Below are 24034 nucleotides of genomic sequence, written 5' to 3'. Positions count from 1 at the left end.
AATTAAAGTCACGAACATTTGAGATTAAAGATGTCAGCGCACATGAAAATCCCCAAAATATGAATCTTTGAATTAGAAACGGATAAGAAAGATGTACAGTCGAAATAACAGCAGAAAGGACTTTCGGCCTGCAAATCCTCGATTTGTCTCAGGAGGTCAAAACCAAAGACACAATTTTCGTCCACGAACACCGGGACAGTACACCCCAAGAAGTAACCAACCAAGGTTTCAAAACTCAAACACTATCAGGTCAAATTTTTCAAATAATGAACACGGGCAAAATCAGCGCTCATTTGAAGAAAGAGTTGATAATCGCAATGTTTTAAATAGTAGACCACAAGTGCCATCCTCATTTCCAATATACAACCAAGAGCAAATACAAGGCAGCCAACAAGACCAATCACAACATTCTAGCTGGCAAAACACCTCTATGAGAGATCCAAATCTCAATCGGGCTGGCATGACCTCTGATTCGAGAATGACACCTCAAACATCAATACATGGCTATCAACAGGCTCCATCTTTCAACATGTCGATGAATGATAAAAAAACGTTCAACATGTCGATGAATGATCAGAAACCTTTCAACATGTCGATGAATGATCAGAAGCATGAAATTCTTGACAGTAAAGGCAGTGGAAGCTTTTTTGCAAAAGTTGCACAAGAAGAAATACAGTCAAAATCAACTTTCAATTCACAGAATATGCAAATTCCAGGTCTTGATGTTATTCCTGATCAGGATGAAAGCAGCACACTCTTGCACAGGTCAAGCATAATATCACCTCAACAAAATTCTGAACTGCTGGGTTCTATGAGTTTCACACAAACTGAAAAACCATTTGACAATAGACAACAAGATCATACAAATCCTCAAATTCACCAATTTTCAAAACCGTTGGAGTATCAAGGGCTAAGTCATGTTCCTGAATCAGTTCAACCTGTTCAAATGATGATCCCAAATTGTCCACCTCCTCCCAATTCATTTTTGCAAAATGATATGCAATTCAGAAATAATCAGCAGCTTGGAATGCCACCACCAATGAACAGATTTCCTAATCCATTTCCACCACCTAATTTTCAACCTGAACGCTTCTCAGGTTCAAATAATTTTCCTTCCAATTCTAATCTTCCTCCAGTAATGCCAGTTATGAATCAGCAAATTCAGCAGAACCTCCGGCAGCCATATCAACCTAAAGAAGAATTAATTCAGACAGAACATGCAACTGTAATGCCAGGGAAAGAAAAAGATACAGAGTGGATAAAATCATGGCTTGATAGAAAAGGAATAAAATCTGATAATTTGAAGGTTGTGAAAAAAGAATGTGTTAAAACACCAGTTAATGTAAGCATTGGCTAGCAATACTTAATCTATATATAGTTGAGAGGTGTCCTAAATAATGTAATAAAAACATGCTGAAGTACATTTCCAAAATAAATTATACATGATATGGATATTGCAACTTTCAAATGACAGAAAAAAATATTCAATCAATTTAATTGTATTGTAATGTAAACACATTTCAATGAAAAGAAATGTATGTGTACATGTTGTAGGAAACACATTAATTAGACAGCAATTTCATTTATTTTAAAGATACAAAAATTATGGGTCAAGACAATTTACTATACATCATGTACATTGTACATGTAAATTTCAAAGTTACAAGTAAAATTAACATTTTAACCCAAAACTCACATTAAGTCACCTTTTTGTTGGACCAGTGAAAACAATAATATTGCTTTAATTGAATAGAACCTTTCATACAAAACTATTAAATTAATGTAAATAAAAACAGGACATCATATGGTTGACCCATCTATAGGTGTTGAGATGAAGTTGGTTATACAAATGTATATATAAGGGACCAGGCTAGGGTTTATAACAAGTCTGTTTTCATTGAGATATCAATTATTAGTCTTCTCTAGGAGAAGTAGTAGTTGTTACAAAGTCTCAAACCTTTTGTCTATACAATACATCATACATTCAGTCATTGCATGTAAAATCTTTAAATGTGCATGTTGGAAGGACAGTTTGAAAAACTTTACATTCAAAATAAAAGAAAGATAAATTTTTGTAGATTTTAATGCAAGATTGTTTACTAACATGCAAAATCTGTTTCAGGTATATGATGTCCAAGAAAAAACAAAAAGAATGATGTTCCTGATGGCATCCCTTCAAAAACAGATCAAGATTTTAAAATCATGTGATCAACATCAGATTGAGGATGAAATGAGAACAACTAATAAATTAAAGGTATGAAAAATATATGAAGATATCCAGTCAGGGGACTTACTGAAATAAGTGATTTTTAAATCACTTATTTGAGTAGCAAATACAAGGTTTTGTCACAAATTGGGAGTTTGTATTTTTTTCAAAATTTTAAACACATAGGTTTAAATAACATCTTTTAATTAGTAAAATTAAAAAATATGAACTTTTTGCTTCTTTTAGGTAGCAAGGTTTATGCCTTTGATGCTATCATTTACCTGAAAATTCTATTTTAGTTGAAAAAAATGCTATAATAATGGCTTTACATAATGAACTGATACTTTCTTAAAAGATTTTTCATAGCAGTGGGATTATTTTTTCTGTGAAGTTCAAGGTTTCATCTTTCTGATTATGTAATAAAATCCTACTGTTCGCGATAAAAATTTCACTGTTGGGGGGCGTTGAAATTAGTGGGGGTTGTTAAAAGAATGATACTTAAAGAAGTGATTTTTGGGAAGAAAATTAAGGTCTGATACTTTAATAAACAAGTGATTTTTATGTCATTATCCTAGATTCAGTACAAGGTCATCACCTGAAATGACCTGGTCATCCTAGACAACACAGATGTTGGTTCTGATAAGTTGAGAAACATAATTAGTCCATGGATCATTAGTATTCTATATTTAAAGCTACACTAATATTAAATCACTTCTTCTAGTGATTAATTTGTACTACTTAAATAGGTGATTATTAAAGAAAGACAACTCTAACTTCCAACCTTTATGGAAATAATGTTACTTGAATCAGTTTAATTAGAAAATCACTTGTTTAAGTAAGTCCCCTGACTGATATCATGCATATGGAAGAGGAGTTTTTAAACCATAATACCAGAAATCAATTTTGTTAGTTGTAATGTAAATTTATTTAGTATGTGATGTCTATGTTAAACATACATCTGTATTATGTGTATGGAGAAGTCAGTCTCTGATAAATAAATTAAAGTACATGTTGAACGAAAACTACTAGTACAAAAGTTTGTTAAATAAATTTACACATATTTTATCCTACATGGAGAAGTCAGTCTCTGATAAATAAATTAAAGTACATGTTGAACGAAAACTACTAATACAAAAGTTTGTTAAATAAATTTACACATATTTTATCCTACAATTGGGTGTTCTACTATACAGATACAGCCTTACAGATATCGCTATGCTGTATCTGTATACTATACAGATAATGCTATACTGTATCTGTATACTATACAGATATACAGATATCACTTAAAAGCTCCGCCCACTGCCGTACCAATATTATACGTACATGTGTATGGAACTAATCCAGACATACATGTAACAAACATACATTTGTATTGACATGATTGAAATGATTCATTGAAATTTCTTCATTTGAATGCAATAGTATCTATCTTTTATTATTGAAAATGATTTGGAAATGTTTACATTTGTACAGGATGAAATGGATGCCATACGGAAATATTTGTCCACAGTAGATGTTTTGGATTTAAGAATGAAAGTTAAGAAGAGGACACAAAAAAGGGTTTGTTAAAAGCTATTAATTTGATGTGTCGAAGTGTTACAAAAGATTTAAAATAGCTCATAATTTGTCTGTACTATCCATTGATTATGAAAATGATAAAAGGCTTTAGTTATTCTTGTACTATAAACACCAACCTTCTATTAAAAGACTCCTTATAAACCATTGGAACCCTCCTATTTATTTTTATATTTCATCATTCTCTTTGTCAGACAATTTGTGGTCAATGGCAGATCCAGAAGGGGGAGTGGGGGTGTTAAGGGGGTCGGACCCTCCCTTTTTTTTTGACAATCAATGCATTTGAATGGGAGCATATAGTTGTAACCCGCCTTTACTCTGGGTTGGGAATCCCCCTTTTAAAATGTCTGGATCCGCGTCTGTTAGTTGACAGATAATTTTTTATCTTTCAAGTCCTTTTGGAATCAAATTCTCCCAGTTTATTTAGTTCGCTTATGAAGATAGGATTTTCAGTGTATTTCAAAGTTACAGATTTAAATCATAATAAAAGTAAAGACACATTCATTTCGCTATTAATCTGTTTGTATCTTGAATAAGTAGGCAGGATCTTGTGTTTGGCAAAATAATGTTATTTGAGAAGTAATGAACAGACAAAGGCAAACTTAAGAACAGTCATACATGTACATCGCAGAGTTTGCGAAATCATTTTTTTTCCTATGGTGGTCCTTGAAGAAAATCTGCTGGTCTTCACTGTTAATTGTATTGATAATTACTAAAATTGTGTCAGTCCTGTGCAAAATTTTTGTGGTAAAATCCTGAGGACCGCCACTTTTCACGAACTCTGCATGTAGTACATGTACATGTAGAGTAGGAAAGATAGGAAAACTTGAAAAATGCAATGCTTTCCTTTATTTTGGCCTTTTCTTTAAACTGTATTAGTAACTTTGAGCACACACTCACACAGATAGCTATAAGTCCAAACTCAACCACATATAACATTTATTTTTGTCATTATATGCATAAAAAAATGAAATGTTTTTCCTTCATATCTACTTACGTTAAATGTATGTACAATAGTTGTTGTACAAGAAGAATTGACCTACAAATGTTGTCAAGTCCAGTAATTTGGTTCTTCCAAAACTCAGTTAATGTTGTTAACGTTAGGATAACGAATGGTACAAAGAGTTCTAGCACTTTGTGTATTTTTTGTAAAATAATTATGGAATTTTAAAATAATTAAATGAGTATTATACTCACAGCATCATTTAAAATAATGAAATGAAATTTGGAAATAACTTTATTTTTTGTATTATTTTCAGTATGTGAACATTCTAGCTGGACATAAAGAATACTATTAGCCTGTTTATACAAATATCCTTTTGCATTACTGTATTATGTCCTTTCACCTTCAATAAATGTTGACATTTCATTCACTCTATGATCTGACTCAACAAATCGTTTGACTGCAAATTACTTTGTTTGCAGTTGAATTGATATGAGTCAAGGCATTAATGACCCTTGTTTAATCATAGTTTTTATTGGAATGGTTTTCATTGTTTAATTAGTTTTTATTTGGGCTTTTTTCCTGGGTAAAATTATATAAGCATTTTTTAACATTGTTTAAAGTCATTCTTTTGAAAGAAGAAAATTATCACAATACAGGAACACATAGATATAAATACAATTAAAGAGTCTAGAATCTGACAATATCATGAACAGAAACGAAGTTGTACAACAAGCATATCCCAATTTTACATAACATTACAGAGTAAAGATTGAAATTTGGAATATCTAAACACTGAAACTATGTCACTTAAGCTTACATGTAGGTCTGTCCATGGGTTGCAATTTTATATATATTCATAGCTAGATAAAAATTATAAGCATTCCATCAATTAAATTCAAATTTGTAAATGACAAAAACATTTTTTAATATGGAGATTCTAATAATCTGGGGTATTGAAAAAGAATATTTCATTCCAGTTAAAATTCTATTTTGTAGATCAATTTTCTCCGTTTGTGTAGTTTGCAGTCAACAAATAATTTAAGACAGGATTGCAAGAGAGATAACACTATAAATCACACCAACTATCTCACCAACAGAAAATTTGATTTATTCACAATCACTTGAAATAATATAAGTTCCAAGTGCAAGAACTATTGTATAATATTATTCCTCTGGGAGAAATATTACAATATTTGTTTCTACACAATAAAGGGTATTAAATATTAGTCTCAAAAGGTTTCATGGTACTTCTGTTACAGGGAACAAATATACATTGACAGCTAGACAACTTATATCTTCTGACAGATATTACATTATATTGATTAAAAAAATAACAGCTTACAAATACAAAACAACCTTCAAGGATTGATGCCTACTGAGATGAATAGAATATTACTTTGTTATAAATGTGAATTTTATTTTGAAAGATTTTAGTAAAATGGCATATACATGTATTTATATATAAAAATAAGAATACTTTATTAATCCAATTATGGACCCTTGCGGGTTTTAGATTTCACACAATGATTCTAATGATTTGTGTTATAACAATGAAATAATAAAATGAAATACATGACAATAGAACACTGAACAGTTATTGCATGCACATGGAAGAGAAAGTAATATGGGAGACAATCAATTTCTGTAAGGATTATTCCCCTTTAAACAGATATGGTGTTTTGAGCAGCATAATTAAACAGATATGGTGTTTTGGGCTACATAAAAATGAAATGCAGCCCCAACTGATAAGTTATATAAGGGTATATATATAAATTGACTCTAACAAACTGCTTCATGTTGATCTCCAAATTTGAAATTGATTAAGACTTATAAATAGAATTTAAATATATTTTTGATAATCCTCCATGGACTGATCAAGAAATGCACAATTATCAAATAATGCGTATTGTTTGCTAGAGTATTTGTATTGTTATAATTTTATGAACTTTTTTTATAGGAGAGGATTAAAAAACAAAGAGAAGAGAAATATTTATCCAGGCAGAGAGAATTAGAACAGAGAGAACAATTACACAAGGAAATAGATGGGAGGTTAAAGAAAGTCCATGATAAATATGGAAACAAAAGACAGGTAGTGTTTGTTTATGTATCTATGGGCTGTGATGGGAAACAAACGTTTCAAGTGTTAAAAAGAAAGAATTTCATTACAATCATTTTTAAATAAAAGTTAGATCAGTTTAGTATTTGTGGATGACAAAATATACTAAGTAACAAAGATGATAAGTACATTTTTATGCCCCATTTATGGGCATTATGTTTTCTGGTCTGTGTCAGTTCGTCCGTCCCTCTGTCTGTCCGTTCTTCCCGCTTCAGGTTTAAGTTTTTGTTCAAGGTAGTTTTTGATGAAGTTGAAGTCAAATCAACTTGAAACTTAGTACACATATTCCTTATGATATGATCTTTCTAATTTTAATGCCAAATTAGAGATTTAAGCCCATTTTCACTGTCCACTGAACATAGTAAATTATAGTGTGGATGGCGCATCTGTGTACTTAGGACACATTCTGGTAAATACTTATATCGACCGAAAACTTTGAAGAAATAACTTTTAACCTTGTGCATTTTTATTGAAGCTTGCTCTAGAAAATATTTTTGAACTTATTCAATTTGTTTATGTATAAAATTGATTTTTTTATAAATCACACTAGAATGTCTGTTTTATTTGGTAACTACTTACTAGAATTAAGAAGCCCTATTTATATATTTCAATTTTGGTGTATTATACAGCAAAAAGAGTTGAAGGAGATTGCAGACAAAGTTCTGGGTGAAATCAGAAAGAAAACACAAGATATTACAAGAGCCACAGACTTAATGAAAAATCTGACAAAACTCAGAAAATTGAGGAAAGATAGATTATTACAACAAGGTTTGTAACAAACCAAAAAATGCTTCTCCCTATTCTCCTTACTTAGAAACCAAAATGATATTTTTTATAGAATAACCCACTTTTTCCTCTTTGTAAGTTTAAATGAATAATGGACATGATTTTGATAAAAAGATTCTCTTTTAGACCTTATTTGGTGACAAAAAAGGGAGCTAGATTGACACATAGTTAAAATTGATGATATTTTGGAAATATCAAACACCTACTTAATAATTTTTTAATTGTGTATTAATGACTTGATGATTTCAAAGTTTATATTACTGGTACGCCAGAATTTTTCAACACTCGTCAGGGTGGGTTCATATTCTCTGGTAAGATTGTGTTCATAGCAGGATGGGAACATATTCTTTGAATAGATTTATTCCAAGTCTGTTACAATTAAATATTAGTTTCTCTTCTTTTAATTTGAACTCATATATTTTCATTTTAGGAGTAAACACAAAACCTGAGAGTGATGCAGATTTTGAGGATAAAATTCAAGATTGTCTGGCTGTTGTGAAAACACAAAAGAAAGTTTACACTGCTGAAAATAAAGCACTACAGGTTAGTTCTGTCCCTATTAATGAAATCATCTCATGGAGTTGACACTATCCTAACTCGCTTTTAATTCATCCAAAACATTTTTTTGAAGCAACAAAAACCATTGACAAAATCATACATGTTTAAATATGGGGATACTTAAATAAGGGTTATCTTTTACTTGGTATGATATATATGATGATGAACTTGGTGACAAATCCATTCAATACTTGAGAAAAGTATACATTGAAGACCTGTTGGTGACCTTCTGCTGTTATCTGTTCTTTGGTCAGGTGGTTGTCTCTTTGACACATTCCCATTTCCATTCTCAATTTCATAATGGGAAAAAATTTATAATAAGATCATTTATCTTATAGTTTCATTCATTATCTTGTGGCAATATAGGAGAAACATTATTGCACTAGTATTTATTCTCAATCAAGTATAAATTGTTACATATTCCTTAATTATTTCCAACTTGAATTCCCGAAAATATCTCTATAAAAAATTTAATGTAAAACAAGGGTATGTGGTATGATGGGTAATACGACAACTGTCCAACAAAGTCCTAATGACGTGGATCTAAAGAAGTTCTCTATTGATAGTTCTCATGTATATGAACTTTATATTATAAAGCCAAAAAATGCCTTTCTTAAAATTAATAAAATTTCAACCATCAATTCTGAAAGATATATGCTGGACGTAACTTTCGATTGGTATGTAAATTAAAGTCATCCATATAGTGCACAATTACCTTTACCATAAAAGTCCAGAGCTTCAAGTTAAAAAAGGTAGAGTAGTTGTCATGTAGCTTAATCAGAGTCACCATGTCAAATTTATTGTTAATAGGTGATGTTGGATATAGAACAGGAAGAAAACAAGGAGAAAGAAAGAGAGAAATTACAACAGATTTTACGTAGTCTTGAAATAAAAAGACAAAAGAAAGATGATCAATTATTATTTGGTGAATCAGGTAACTTAAATTCACATTTGTAATAACAAATTTAAACGGACAAGAAAAATCCCATAAACTTCATGAAGATTTATATATTTATTATCAGAGATATAAAGAGTTTATATAGTTTGATATTTCATATTTGATAGAATCTTGTTATTTTGCAAATTGAAGCAAATTTTTTGAAGATGGATTTTTATAAACTATTGACAATTCAGGTAAAATTTTAAGATAATATACAGAACATTATTGTTTCCAAATATCAAATTTTACACATTTTTAAAGTCAACTTAAAAAATTGTTCAACAGAGTTCAGGATTAAATGGGTGTCCTTGATTGATTGTGTAGGATATAGAAAAAGACATAATATTCTAAATGTAACAACATGATTTTGAATGCATAATGAATTTTGAAATTAGCAATGAATTTGAATTACCAATGAAATACATTCTATTGTGAGATACTGCATACAACAAATTACATGTGTTTATGGAAGTTATGGTTTACATCAATTACCATTAATGAAAACTCCTGGAACAATATTTAAGATATAGACATGTTGCTGATAATTTTATATTCTTAATAGTGGCTGCTGAATATACATGCATTCCTATGATTTGTATTTCCAGAGCCAGTAGATATGAATGATCCAATGTTTATGTTAAGTCAGTATTATGACCAAGCTCTTGATTTTATTTCCAGAGCCAGTAGATATGAATGATCCAATGTATATGTTTAGTCAGTATTATTACCAAGCTCTTAATTGTATTTCCAGAGCCAGTAGATATGAATGATCCAATGTATATGTTTAGTCAGTATTATGACCAAGCTCTTGATTGTATTTCCAGAGCCAGTAGATATGAATGATCCAATGTATATGTTTAGTCAGTATTATGACCAAGCTCTTGATTGTATTTCCAGAGCCAGTAGATATGAATGATCCAATGTATATGTTTAGTCAGTATTATGACCAAGCTCTTGATTGTATTTCCAGAGCCAGTAGATATGAATGATCCAATGTATATGTTTAGTCAGTATTATGACCAAGCTCTTGATTGTATTTCCAGAGCCAGTAGATATGAATGATCCAATGTATATGTTTAGTCAGTATTATGACCAAGCTCTTGATTGTATTTCCAGAGCCAGTAGATATGAATGATCCAATGTATATGTTTAGTCAGTATTATGACCAAGCTCTTGATTGTATTTCCAGAGCCAGTAGATATGAATGATCCAATGTATATGTTTAGTCAGTATTATGACCAAGCTCTTGATTGTATTTCCAGAGCCAGTAGATATGAATGATCCAATGTATATGTTTAGTCAGTATTATGACCAAGCTCTTGATTGTATTTCCAGAGCCAGTAGATATGAATGATCCAATGTATATGTTTAGTCAGTATTATTACCAAGCTCTTAATTGTATTTGCAGAGCCAGTAGATATGAGTGATCCAATGTATATGTTTAGTCAGTATTATGATCAAGCTCTTGATTGTATTTCCAGAGCCAGTAGATATGAATGATCCAATGTATATGTTTAGTCAGTATTATGACCAAGCTCTTGATTGTATTTCCAGAGCCAGTAGATATGAGTGATCCAATGTTTATGTTTAGCCAGTATTATGACCAAGCTCAAGTATCAGTTGATTCCTTACTCCAAATCAGGTTAGTACTTTTATGCTCCCATCAGATATACAAATAATCATATTGTATTAAAAGTGAACTATTCAAACAAATTCTAATAAGTAGGTATGGCGAAAAGTTGATTAGTTGGCAGAAGCCAATGTCTAGCCAAAAAATATTTTGTATCATTGATTACTTATGCCATTAAGGAAGTTCGTGTCTCAGTTTCAAAATAATTAAACCTTTTCAAAACACTAATATTCATTGATGGGTGATTAATAAAGGAATCATTGAGCAAAAAAATATATTGGTCAATGTGCTGGTTTTCAAGATATTAGCCAATGAAATTTTGCGGGAAAATGTTCTCTCATTACTTTTCGTAGCTTTATCATTGACAAGCTTAAATTCTCAAAAACTATCAAATAATACTTAAAATTTTAAAGACTTTTACAGATTGCTTATCATTATTCATGTAAAAAATTGAAAAAAAGAAAATGGGGTCAATTGGCAAAAATTTTTAAGGCATTCAAATGGATAAAACCCGAGGATTCTGAAAAATCTGAAAAAAAAACGTGACAAGTGAACATCCTTAAAAAGATCATGTTGAATTTCCCCCATTGCTGGATGATTTCCTTCAGGTTTTGTTCCATCATTAACTTATATATCAGATACAGTTATTCACTGTTGGGTTTGCTCAAATTAAATCTCCATCTGAATCCAATGTATTTATTGAAATTTCCTCTGAGTTATCTCCCTTAGACCATTTAGATTGAATATCCTATACAACAACAGTGAATGTCTCAGAGTGCAGATTTAGTATTTGATTATAATGTTGGACTCTGCCTTGATATTGTATTCTATGCTTTCATATATATATGTTTTTATTGTAAATTACAAATATGTCTTAAGGTTTCACAGATCTGAAAAAACTAAACAGTTTTAAAGAGCTTTAAAGGAAAAGAATTCTAAAATTCCCCCGATTTCACAAATTTCATGGTTAATTCATGTATACTCACTCATCATTAGAGTTATAAATATTGATGAAGCTAAATGTATGCATTAATGGTGATATTCTTAAAATATTTTCTTATAATTGTCAAGGTCTTTATACAAAGGAGAAACGGAGAGATGTTTTGAACTATTTAAGGTGGTACCTAACACTACAGGGAGATAACTCTGTAATATCAGCTAAACATTTTAATTAGGTTGCATTGTGAAGGTAATGTAAAGCTTCTCAATGATCAAAATTAATGTTTGTCAAACTGCTATATAACCCATGAAATTTTTCTGTTAAAACCCTTGGTTAAATTTTTAGAATTTTTTATATCTTTGTAAAATGGTCAAAGTAAATACTTTGTCAAAATTTTATGAAAATTAAAGGAGCCAAATTAATTTTAGGAAAAGTGTTGGGTACCACATTAAAGTCAAATAATTTTAATATATACTGTCCTCAGGACACACATTTTACAGAACAAGATGAATCAAACATTAAAAATCAATTCAATTACATCCAATCAGAGAAGTGTGGCCATCTTTTTTAATGAAAACTTTGATCTTCAAATTCACAAAGTTAAAAAAGATGAGGGTGGAAATCTTCTTGGATTGGACATTACAATTGAAGAACAAAGAATTACATTAGTAAATATTTTTGGGCCAAATGTAGACACTCCTTGCTTTTATCAAAAGGTGGCAGACATTATTGAGGAATTTAATAACCAATCTTGTATTCTTTGTGGTGATTTTAACCTCATTCAAAGTTTTAATCTTGACACCCATAATTATGTTAATATCAAAAACCCAAAGTCTAGAGAAAAAGTATTACAGCTAGTGGAAGACTTTAATCTAGTTAATCCATTTAAAGAATTATACCCCAATTTAAAAAGATTTACTTGGAGGAAAAAAAAACCTTTAAACAATATCGTTTAGACTTTTTTTCTGATTGAAAATATTTTTCACTTTATCAATGATGTTAAAATTGATAATAGTTACATATCTGATCATTCACCTGTGGTCTTTTCTTAAGATAAATGAATTTATAAAAGGCAGAGGCCTTTCGAAGTTTAATAATTCCCTTCTCCATAATACTGGCTATGTTAAAGAGATATGTTTTTTCTGTCTATTCGATATAACATAAAAAATGTGGTGTACACTGTTAAATAACCCACTATACGCATTATTCAGTGTGCACCACATTTTTTATGTTATTTCTTCATAGACAGAAAAAAATATTACAGTCATTCCTTAATTACAACTATCTTTAGATTTGTATACAGTATCATAATTGTTAAATGATTGAATTGGATATATTTAAATTATTTCTTTATAAAATAAGTAAAGGTGTGATTTGCTTATCAGTTTAGTCTGATGGGATCAAACATCAATATGTTAATATGATACATTACATATGTTGATCTCATGGTTATACCACCTAAAGTTCCAGCTATATATCAATCAAAGAGCAATCTAAGAACAAAAGTTATCAAAAACATCCATATTGCGAACTTTTATTAAAAAATATTTATAGTGTAACATTTTGAATAAGGGAAAATAACTGATGAAGTCCATATATTACTGCCAAAATTAATGTTATTTTATCCCCCTTATTAAACTGAAATGTATATTGTTTTATATTTGTAGATGTGATTGGGACAGATTCAGTGTACCTGAAGGAACACCAGGGGGTAATAGAATTCCTGATGGCTTTATCCTTCCAGAGAAACCTTCCAGCCATATATGGACATCAGCACTAAAAGATTAAATATAAAACACAGCTTTATCAATTAAAATCATTATTAAATGCATATTGTTTACAATTTTTGAAAAAATGTAGTTTATAGAAACAACTTCTGTTTTGTTGACCACACACTAGGTGCCACATGTAGAAGAGGTACTGCTTACAGTTCTAGAGCACCTAGTTCTCTCCTGGTTTTTTTCCACTCACTTAGTGCCAAATGTAGAAGAGATACTACTTACAGTTCTAGGGCACCTAGTTCTCTCCTGGGTTTTTGCAGGGGTTCATGTTCTCAGTCTTTAGTTTTCTACCATACTGTTCTTGTTGTTTGTCCTTTTGCATTTTACTTTGGCCATGGTGTTGTTTGTTTGTATTGAACTTATGGTTAGTAAATGCTCTTTTGTTATCTTCTCTTGTATTTTAAGACAATAAAATATAATGATTAATTGTACTGGTTTTAAAAAAGAGATCAGTTTGAACCTCCTAGTTTTCTTTATACAATTTACCAGAAACAAGTCTAGTTAAGAAGCAAACACTTTTGGAAAACAATTGTTTTTAGACATAAGATGTTTTCAATGATGGCACCACTGGTTATATTCTAAGTAAACTGTTAAACCTTCTGTGGTGTGACAAATTCGCAAATATTTTTATGTTTTCATTACAACAATAGCTAGAGTGTGTGCAAATGATAAATTGACATTATTAATTCATGATATAAACTTAAATTACTAAATATTAAAAAAACTTGACTGTATTGATTACAAATAAATTTGAAATACTACTTCTATGTGCAGTGTGTGCATCATACATTGTTCTGTATCGAGTATTCTGAACTGTTTTGATACCTATAATTATTTGAGGAGGAAATGTCTTATCTATAGCACCATAAATGCTATTTATTAATTATTTAAGTAATACTGCTAATAACTGTAACATATACAATAGACCCTAAGTGTACCGTAATGTCTACTCCATGTTGGTTTATATTACTTGCTGATGTCATTGATACTAAATATGAGGATATTAAAAGATTAAGGATTAGGAAATCTTATACTTGCAATGAAGACTAAGTGTTATATGATAAATTTGCTAAAAGATAAAGGAGTAGGGGCAATATATTTGGCCAAAAAATTAAAAAGTTATCATACATACTCTTCAATTAAAAAACGAAACGAATTTGGCATTTAACAAGTTACAATGGCAACAAATCATGACTTATTTTGCATATTTTGTAAATTTTCTTGATTTTCCTTGTTTTATCATTAAATTTCAAGTATATTTTAGATTGAAAAAGTATGTGCGCACCCAAGAAACAACTTTATATTTGGTGAGATAATGTCCATAGTTATTATAAAGCTTCTGTTGAATTATTTTATTGTTTCTTGGCTGCGCACGATATTTCCACAACCAAATTAATGATAGAAAACTGCATAAATTCTGTACTTTTCATCTTTTTTTGTGAAAACAGTACATATAATTACATAATTGTGACGTCATAAGATAAAAATCTTGATGATTTTCATTTATATTTCTTGACCCTATGCATTTCTAAACATTATGTGCCAATTTGAAACATTTATCAAACATTTTATTTTCTTGGGCCAAAACCAGGCCTTAATGCCCCTACTCCTTTGATTAGCTGAAGAAATCCATTTTTGATTTTCAATTTAAAAAGTAAAATCACAAAAATAATGAACCCCGAGGAAAATTCAAAAAGGAAAGTCCCTAATCAAATGGCAATACCAAAATCTCAAACACATCAAACAAACGGGATAACAACTATCATATTCCTGACTTAATTTTGGTACAGTCATTTTTTTATGTCGAAAATATATATATAAATAGAGCCCAGGTGGTCGTGTGGTCAAGAGACGGCTGTAGTGCAGTCACGATATCACAGTAATATGGGTTCGAATCCCGGCGAGGGAAGAACCAAAAATTTGTGGATTGAACCTGGTTTTATAGCTAGCTAAACCTCTCACTTGTATGACAGTCGCATCTAATCCGTTATATTGACAACGATGTGTGAACACAACAAACAGACATATTGGTAAACATGTGAAAAATTGGAGTACAACGGTTAACATTGTGTTATCGTTTTAATCACTATAGAACAAACAAGTGTAACCAAAAAACACCAAAAAAAAGCATATACATCAAATTTAAAAGCCCCATCATTAAAAGATCATTCTTTATTTAAATATACTTTTTCACTTTTTTTGGTCTTTTAGAAAATGTTGTTTGTGCTGTTTTTATACCCTTCTACAACGAAATTTGTTTTACATGCACACGTATAAAAATTGCGAGTTTTATCCAACGAAATCATAGGTTTGAACGTAGTTTTCAATTTAGACTCGTGTGTGTATATATATATATATATATAAATAGAGCCCAGGTGGTCGTGTGGTCAAGAGACGGCTGTAGTGCAGTCACGATATCACAGTAATATGGGTTCGAATCCCGGCGAGGGAAGAACCAAAAATTTGTGAAAGCAAATTTACAGATCGATTTAGTAGGTATCACCTGAGCTTGACCTCACATTCGTGGTTAAATAGCCAATACGATTTTTTATTAAGTCATGCTGGATCTATATGATCCCTCTCGATTCAGTTTTAGATGGTGTAGAATGCAAAGTCGGAGGCATATATCATGAAATTAATTTTATTTTTTTATGGCTTGCAGAAACTTTACACATCATTTTCATCATCAACTGCCAACTTTTGACATGTGTGTTTGTCCTTAAATTGAGAAAATATCGGTCGAACAACACTTTTATTTTAGATATACACTTTCATATAGTTCCTTTGTAAATCAAAGTTTATTATAATAATTTATTATTTATGAATTAATGTGAAAAAGAAATATACATCAATCTAATCAGTTGTTTTAAAAGAATTACGAAACTGTTTTATAAGTCTCTTATACTTGTATAAGTTATTGAATAAAATTTGGATCATGATGAGTATTCATAATAAACTTGACTCCACAAGACTAAAGCCAATTTTTACAAAACAAATAGTCTCGTGTCGAAATCAACTAACTAACCTATCACGGAACTGTCACGAAATGACCATCTTATCACATTTGAAACGACCAAATTGGTTTTTTCATAGACGCATTCCTCAAGAAGGCAACAGGGGTTCTAAGAAGGTGTTAGGACAGTTTACGACGACAGACACAAAGTGACAATAATAGCTGATATTTGAGGGGTCTGGTGGGTTATTTTTAGTTCTTCGTGATCGATGCATTTTCGCATTCGTAATCCGTTATATTTTTGTGATCCGTGATCATGGAGAATTATTTTCTGTGAATCGTGATTGACAGAAAAAATCAGCTCGTGAATCGTGATGAGACCCCCTCCCCCTCCATCAGGTCCCCCAAATTTATCTGTAAAATCTTGGCAAATTGAGATTGTAGATCAAACAGTTTATTTACCATATTCTTTGATATATATTATGATTTATGAACTAATTTATGTAACAATCCTTTAATCACGATTGAACGTCATCTGTTTAATGTGAAATCAACCAATAACTTTCTGTACTAATCTGTCGACTTGGTCCACACTAATTCCCGAATGAACAGCACTATATTTGTCCCCGGTACCTGTTAACGTTCCTATGCCTGCTCCGGTTCCTGTAAACATTCCTGTGCCTCCTGTTCCAGTTCCGGTTCCTGTTCCGGTTCCTGTTCCTGTGTATGGTCTTGTGCCTGTTCCGGTTCCTGTTCCGGTTAACGTTCCTATGCCTGTTCCTGTGTATGGTCCCTTGCCTGTTCCGGTTCCTGTAAATGCTCCTGTGCCTGTTCCTGTTCCTGTGAATGCTCCTGTGTCTGTTCCTGTTCCTGTAAATGCTCCTGTGCCTGTTCCGGTTCCGGTAAATGTTCCTGTCAACGTTCCTGTGAACACTCCTGTACCTGTTCCTGGATAAGAGACATGTGTTGCAGTTGCCATATGGAAATGAAGTCGTACTTCCGCCATAGATGTTGCCGATGCTATTTGTTTTGCGGCATCCGTTGTACCTTCTAACGTTGCATTGTTTAATAACAAATGAGTCGACGTTGCTCCCGAATTAACCAGCTCATTATATACAGTTTGTGAAATTAACTGTTTATCAACAGAGCCTCCTGCTGCAATAGTTTTCTGGACCTCAGCCTTCACGAGCTTTTCAAATTTCTGAATTGATAGTTCTTCTTTGGCGCCGCCCGTTATAACATCAACCAGAAGTTCTGGTCTCGACAGAGGAACGTATTGCCCACCAGCCAAATAGTCAAGTGCCATGAAAAAGTCTTTATATGGAAGTATAGCTGGTTCACAACCAATAACATATAAGGTCACGCCCATTTGAGCTATGTCACGAACTATCTTCATTGGATCGTGTCCAGTAGGAGATCCGTTAGGGAACGAACTGTCTTGCGACGGAACGAGTCCATGGGGAGGTGCATCAGAAATCAGTACAGTTATTTTGGTAGCTTCGGGACGCCATGACAGTTTCGTGGCTTTGAACAAAGCTTCAGCCACAGCCTCAGGACCGTCCCCACCTCCAGTGGCGCGCGCAGCATTTAGCCAAATTTTCATCATGAACACAGAATCTGTGAAATCATATGTTTTTGTAACAAACGTATTGTCCTGTGGAGGATGATCTCTATATTCAATCAATGCTAAGCGAACTGTGGTGTTAGAATTAGTTACAATTTCGTCCACAATGGTCTGAATATGTTGTCTAGCGGTATCTATATACGATCCCATGCTCCCAGTACAGTCCATAACAAAAGCTAAATCCAGTGCTTGTTTACCAGAATTTCCTACGACGTCCCTTTTTACTTGTGAATCAAAACCATTTTTCGAATAACTAATCCATTTATCGAGGGACTTTGAATCTACGAGCGCTACAAACAGCAACAAAGCCATAACCATTTTACCAAGAGGATTCATAATGGGTACCATATCGGTATATATCTTGAAATGATTTGCACAAGACTATTATGTAATTCATATACAGATTTGTAACCAGAGATAATTTAGCTGGCACCTGTTTTGTTTACATAGATCCAAAGACGGCCAGTTCCTGTCTACCATGATACCGATATGTTAGTAGGTGTGTGTCACAGCAATCTTTATAAATCTACACCACATAACACTACTTTGTTGTGTTTTGTGTTTGATTTGATTATATATCAGAGATGGCCCATAAGTCAGAGGAGTTGCGATTGTTATAATAGTTAAATCTCAAGTAACGATAGCACATTTAAGAAGTTAAATAGAACTGAAGGTGATTTCAAATTTCAGTATATTTGTCTCCGACTCTGTGAGGACTATCTTGAGTGATTTTGTTTTATCTTATGTCGTTTTTTACATGAAAGCAAAAGGCGAACGGTTCAGACATAGACATACTTTATAGATTCCAAAACATGTGAACATATCAGTTTTACAGAGTTTTCTGACAAAAAGAGTTTTTGTCCATAGGGTTCTATATTAAACTGTTTTGCACAATGGCGGTCAACATGAACCCAAATCTAAACATTTTATTTAATATTAGTTTTAATGTTTAAGACTGTCATGGAGGTTACACTAATTGCAATGAATATTATAAAATAGGTTCCACACCTTTGATTTTAAAAAATGCTAGGAGAGAAACACATAGGGCGCATTTCTGGATGATTTGATTTTTGATATGGGAAATGGTATCTGAGAACCTGCATGCAAGTACTATTCGTTTTTGTTTTATTCACATTCCTTTTAGTTGTGGTGTTCATTTCTTACTTGAGTTTGTCCACTCAAAAATAATAAACAAGGATCTTCCCAGTATCAATAGTAAAACATTTCGTTTAATTGTAGAAACTGTTTCTCAGAAGACATCTAATGGTTTTAAGAAATGACAATGCCTGAAATGATGCTTGGGGCTAGATGAGCTACAAAGAAAACTTCTGTGTTATTTTTTATTAGTTCTTCTCCGAAAATTTTTAATGTCTTCTCCAAGAACTGGTCGATGTTAAAAAAAATGATAAATGATATCAAGTGTAAAACCTTTGTATGCACGCTTCAAATACCCACAACACCTACAAAGATCAACTGATAAAATTTTTACTTTAAACATGTACCAATTTTCCCTAGATAGAGCATTACAATCATTCATAACTAAATAAACAAGACAAAGTGAATTTATAATTGAACATTTAAAACGAAGCAGACTAAAAACCTAACTAAACTGCAATAACAAATATTCTAAAAATTCTCTACTATGTAGGTGTCAGACCACCAATAAAAAATCCCGATCTGTTTAACCAAATTTTGCAATTTTCACAGCTTTCTATTTTTTTTTACCTTAAGTTTAAGGTATGTCCTTAGTTGTACATGTATCCACTTTCTACCTGCATACTAGTAAGAAAAATCTTACATTTGGAACACAGGTACTACCAAAATAACTCCTGTTTTTTTTGGGGGAAATCTTAAAATTAGCATACTATGGAGCACATAATATCGTGTGTATATTAGTCTTAAAGTCATCTAGGTAACCATTGAGGTGACCTCTGAAGACTCCCTTCAGTCATGCAACCCGATAACAAAAATTAATATAGTTATGAATAGACGGCGACATCGTGCAATTAGATTTTTCGATGTCTGTTTGATTTCATATTATAGGTTAAGCACGCATACTAATAATCGTTTTTACCTGAATAAAAAACGAGTTTTGTGGATCGAATCAGCCAATCAAATAGTTTACCTTCGTTGTTTCACTTTCAATATTAACATTCTTTTCCTTTTGATAACTGAACACGCATAAGTTATTCATAACCCATCTTTCGATAAGGGATTAAAATGACGGTCCTATGAATAAGTATTCAATGAGGGTGAATAATTTATCAGCCGATGTTGTTTCTTACCTTATTATGACTGAATTAAACCAAACGGTCTTCTAAAAAGTAATAAATGTTTCACCTTTTCACTTTCATTGATAAGTGAACAAAAAAGAATCTTATTTCAATTGAGTTTTTTAATTTCGTAGCTTATTCCCCTTTAAAAGCTTCTGATTTTCTTTAGGATTTTCTATTAGTTTAAAATAATCGTAATTTTTGTTTTTAGCTAATATACATACGATAATGCTTTAGTGTGTATGCTTTGTTTATCTTTTAAGACATGGGCACCTTCACAACTATGAAAACTACCATCAAGGCAAAACAAATAAATGATTTGTTAACATAACCCGGTCTGTGAACGAAAGTTTACCTTAACGATAAATTGCATGTGATCTCACTCAGGTATATATACTGTAATCTAATCATTTGATAAATGTGTTGGCTTAGTCAAGTGGTTACTTCGTATTTGTAATGGCACAAAAATTCATTCCGTTGGATCTTAACGGGTTCGATTCCCGTAGAAACCACTGACGCTTTCCAGCATTTTTGTCCCACTTTTTTGTGTGGTTTTCATTTTTGTGTATATCGAGTCTAATCTAACATATATGAAGTTTAAACAGGAACGTATTATGGCTTAAGATAATAGTATAAAGATTTTAGTCTTGCTGTCAAAACATTACAACTAAAAAGTAAAATCACAAAAAAACTGAACTCCGAGGAAAATTCAAAACGGAAAGTCCATAATCAAATGGCAAAATTAAATGATAAAGCACATTAAACGAATGGACAGCAACTGTCATATTCCTGACTTGGTACAGGCATTTTCAATCGTAGAAAATGGTGTATTGAACCTGTTTTTTTTTTTTGCGCTTAACCTCTCACTTGTAATACAACAAAATGTATTGGAATTCATGGATCAATATCAGATACTTATGACGATATTTTAAAATTTCAAAAGTTAGTGGAAAAACATGAAAATGCACATTTATCATAGATGCAATACCCATACATCTATGGTATGACCGAACTCATCTGAATTAAACTTTGAAATGGGAGTTGAAACATTAAAGACGGATAATTTAAAAAATCTAATAAAACCATTTGAAAGTATAAAATAAGTTCATTAGTTGAATCGATAAGCAAAATGTCTACTGCTGTACTACTCCAAGTTGTGAATCCGCATTCAGTAACAAATTCTCAACAAGTCTTAGCCTTTCAAAAAGGGCTAGTCGTCTCTTAGCTGATGAAAATGGAAAGTGCTCAGGCTTTGTAGATTAATTCATTTACTAGAATAGCCACGTGCATCAATCAACAAATTTTACCACACACGTGAGGTCACACGTTATGAAGTAGTAATTATCGTTTAACGTTGTTGTTTACGAAACTCCAGAAGATTCGGCTATTTATAGATAAAAAGTACCTGTGTGCCAATATCATGAATATGCATGATTAATGACCAGGCAAAATCTAATTGCTAAAATAGGGAGGACAAATACGATACTCTACGGGATTGAAGGACATTTACTAGGTTTGGATTGTTCTAACCAATCAATAAACTTTGATTTTTCACATCTCGTAATATCTTCCAATCAGGTAGTAAGAAGCATTCACGCACTGACTGTCCATCGTTCAGTTCTTAATATCGTCTCCTAGGAAACGATAATCAAGGTCATAACATAATCGAACTTGGTATAGGTAAACCAAATTACAAACACTCAATTTGAAGTCGTTTGTCCTCATAACTAAATTGTACACACCCCTGTTGATGATTCTGTATATTGTGAACATATCGTAAGAAACTTTATGTTAACGTTCAGACGGTGTGTCATTGATTCCTGAATTTTAAACGAATTTCGAAAATTTAATAAAGGAACTTTATGAAATTAAATACGTATTTTTATTTATGACAATATCTGAATACCAAGGTATCGCTACTGCTCTGGTTGATTACTGAGAGAATATTGTTTATCAGTAGATTACCGACCCATGCAGTGTCAGTAATAACGTGAAAATTGAACATCGTAAAGCTGCTATTGCCTCTAATAAAGTAGAAAAAGAAATAGAAACAAACAATTACAAATGAAATGGGAAGTATAGAAATGAAAAATTAAAAGTGTTATTGTACAAATAAAATATTTTATTGAATGAATACAGACCAAAAGCACACATACACACGTGTAAGTAATGAGGAAAACAAATTAATTGTAAAAAAAAATTAATTATGAAATATTAATTTTGAGATAAGTACGTTGAGACGTCTGAAAGTATAAATTAAGAGGAAAAGAGCAGATCAACACATCACAGAATCTGCCAGTTATTGCCGAGTCCAGATTTTGATAAATGCGTGTATTTTCGATGGTAAAAAATAGCAGTCTCTTAAAATCAACGCGCATTCACAAGATTGTTGCATTTTAAAATAGCAAAATATATCAATGAACACACTCGGAACATGGGTAATTCACAAAATGATTCAACTTTAAATCATCAATTAATATGTTACTATTACTATGTGACTATAAAATTGATGGAATCAATGAATGAATAGTTTTGTGCCAGTAATAAATGGAAATGTATACCCCCTGAAGGGTTCATGCTTATATATTGGCGAGTTTTGGATGTGTCTATGGGCCACTCGATATCTCTCGGCCGGAAGTCAGAATAAATTTCTCGGAACGTCTCGAAAGTTTTCGGTCATTTTTTCAGGTCTTTACAGGTCGTTATCAAGTCTTTGATATTGTCCCTTGATGGTCCTTGACGATGCAATTGTATTTGTTTTAAAACGACCACTGGACACTCTGTGTATCTAGATCAATTATGACGTGGTAGTGTCTGTTGTCTCGATTACATGTAAACTAATTATGTTTGAAGATGGAACCACGGGATACTGTGTATTTCATCATATTAGACTTACGAGAGAGAACATTCTGGTTAAAATATTAATATTAGATCGGAAAACAGAAAGATAATATTCTTATCAAATTTAGTTAATTCAATCCGAATCAAAGAAATATATATATAATATGTACTGTATTTATGTTTCTGAAGAGCAAAGATTGAAATCAGAATGTTTTCAGAGTTGCAATTAAGAAATAAGTATTTTATATGACAAGATACTCTGCTTTGATATTTTTAGATATTAATTTGTACAGGAAACATAAATATCAAATCTTAATAAATTCTTGCATCCTACAATTATTTTTTTTTATAAAACCTTATTTCTACGTTAATTAATTCATACCCTTTTGTTATTTGGGTTTTATGAGTGTTATTATAATCTATTTTTTTTGTGTGTATTATAGTATATCCATAAAACGGAAAGCAAGATAAATGTATTATTATAAACATTCAAATTTTTAACGGTCGTGAATAAAAAAAAATACTTGTGTGTTTTCAATTCATAAAGCATGATTAAAAATCCTTGCAGCTCACAACAACCGTAAAATAATTTACAATTATCACAAAAAAAATTAATTGCGACCATAATGTTGATTATTTTATACTGTTTTAGTATGGATTTAGAAGCCTTTGCTTATATTTTGCATAGTGATATATTCACATAGTGGAATGTTAGAATTTAAAAATAGATTCATTCGATAAATAAAATGTCCATCCGTAAAAACTTGACGTTCGTGTTTATTGATATTATGTATATTCAAAGGATATGAAAAAAAACCTAAAAGGAACGTTAGTTTATTATAAAATTTCAATTCAAATTTTG

At 31.5% G+C, this 24034-nt stretch overlaps 2 protein-coding genes across 2 annotated transcripts; one reads left to right on the top strand and one right to left on the bottom strand.

The window, feature by feature from the left end:
• The first annotated feature begins 91 nt into the window (after positions 1-91).
• LOC134716707 (histone-lysine N-methyltransferase, H3 lysine-79 specific-like) lies at positions 92-13531 on the top strand. The gene is made up of 9 exons (XM_063579710.1): positions 92-1342; positions 2123-2254; positions 3683-3769; positions 6688-6819; positions 7476-7614; positions 8063-8175; positions 9001-9124; positions 10685-10772; positions 13368-13531. Exons 1-9 carry the CDS (start codon positions 92-94, stop codon positions 13486-13488), a joined length of 2187 nt encoding a protein of 728 aa, XP_063435780.1. The 3' UTR covers positions 13489-13531.
• Positions 13532-16984: 3453 nt separating this feature from the next.
• Positions 16985-18452, bottom strand: LOC134716706 (uncharacterized). Its single transcript, XM_063579709.1, has one exon. The coding sequence runs from the start codon at positions 18404-18406 to the stop codon at positions 16985-16987; it is 1422 nt and encodes a 473-aa protein (XP_063435779.1). The 5' UTR covers positions 18407-18452.
• Between the last annotated feature and the right edge of the window lie 5582 nt (positions 18453-24034).

Source organism: Mytilus trossulus, chromosome 4 (assembly GCF_036588685.1).
Source record: "Mytilus trossulus isolate FHL-02 chromosome 4, PNRI_Mtr1.1.1.hap1, whole genome shotgun sequence".
Classification (NCBI taxonomy): domain Eukaryota; kingdom Metazoa; phylum Mollusca; class Bivalvia; order Mytilida; family Mytilidae; genus Mytilus; species Mytilus trossulus.
This window is presented reverse-complemented; position numbering and strand designations above follow the sequence as displayed.

Coding starts and splice junctions, on each gene's coding strand:
- LOC134716707 (XM_063579710.1), top strand. CDS start 92: ATGTACAGTCGAAATAACAGCAGAAAGGACTTTCGGCCTGCAAATCCT. Junction 1,343..2,122: donor GTGTTAAAACACCAGTTAAT/GTAAGCATTGGC, acceptor AATCTGTTTCAG/GTATATGATGTCCAAGAAAA. Junction 8,176..9,000: donor CTGAAAATAAAGCACTACAG/GTTAGTTCTGTC, acceptor TATTGTTAATAG/GTGATGTTGGATATAGAACA.
- LOC134716706 (XM_063579709.1), bottom strand. CDS start 18,406: ATGGTACCCATTATGAATCCTCTTGGTAAAATGGTTATGGCTTTGTTG.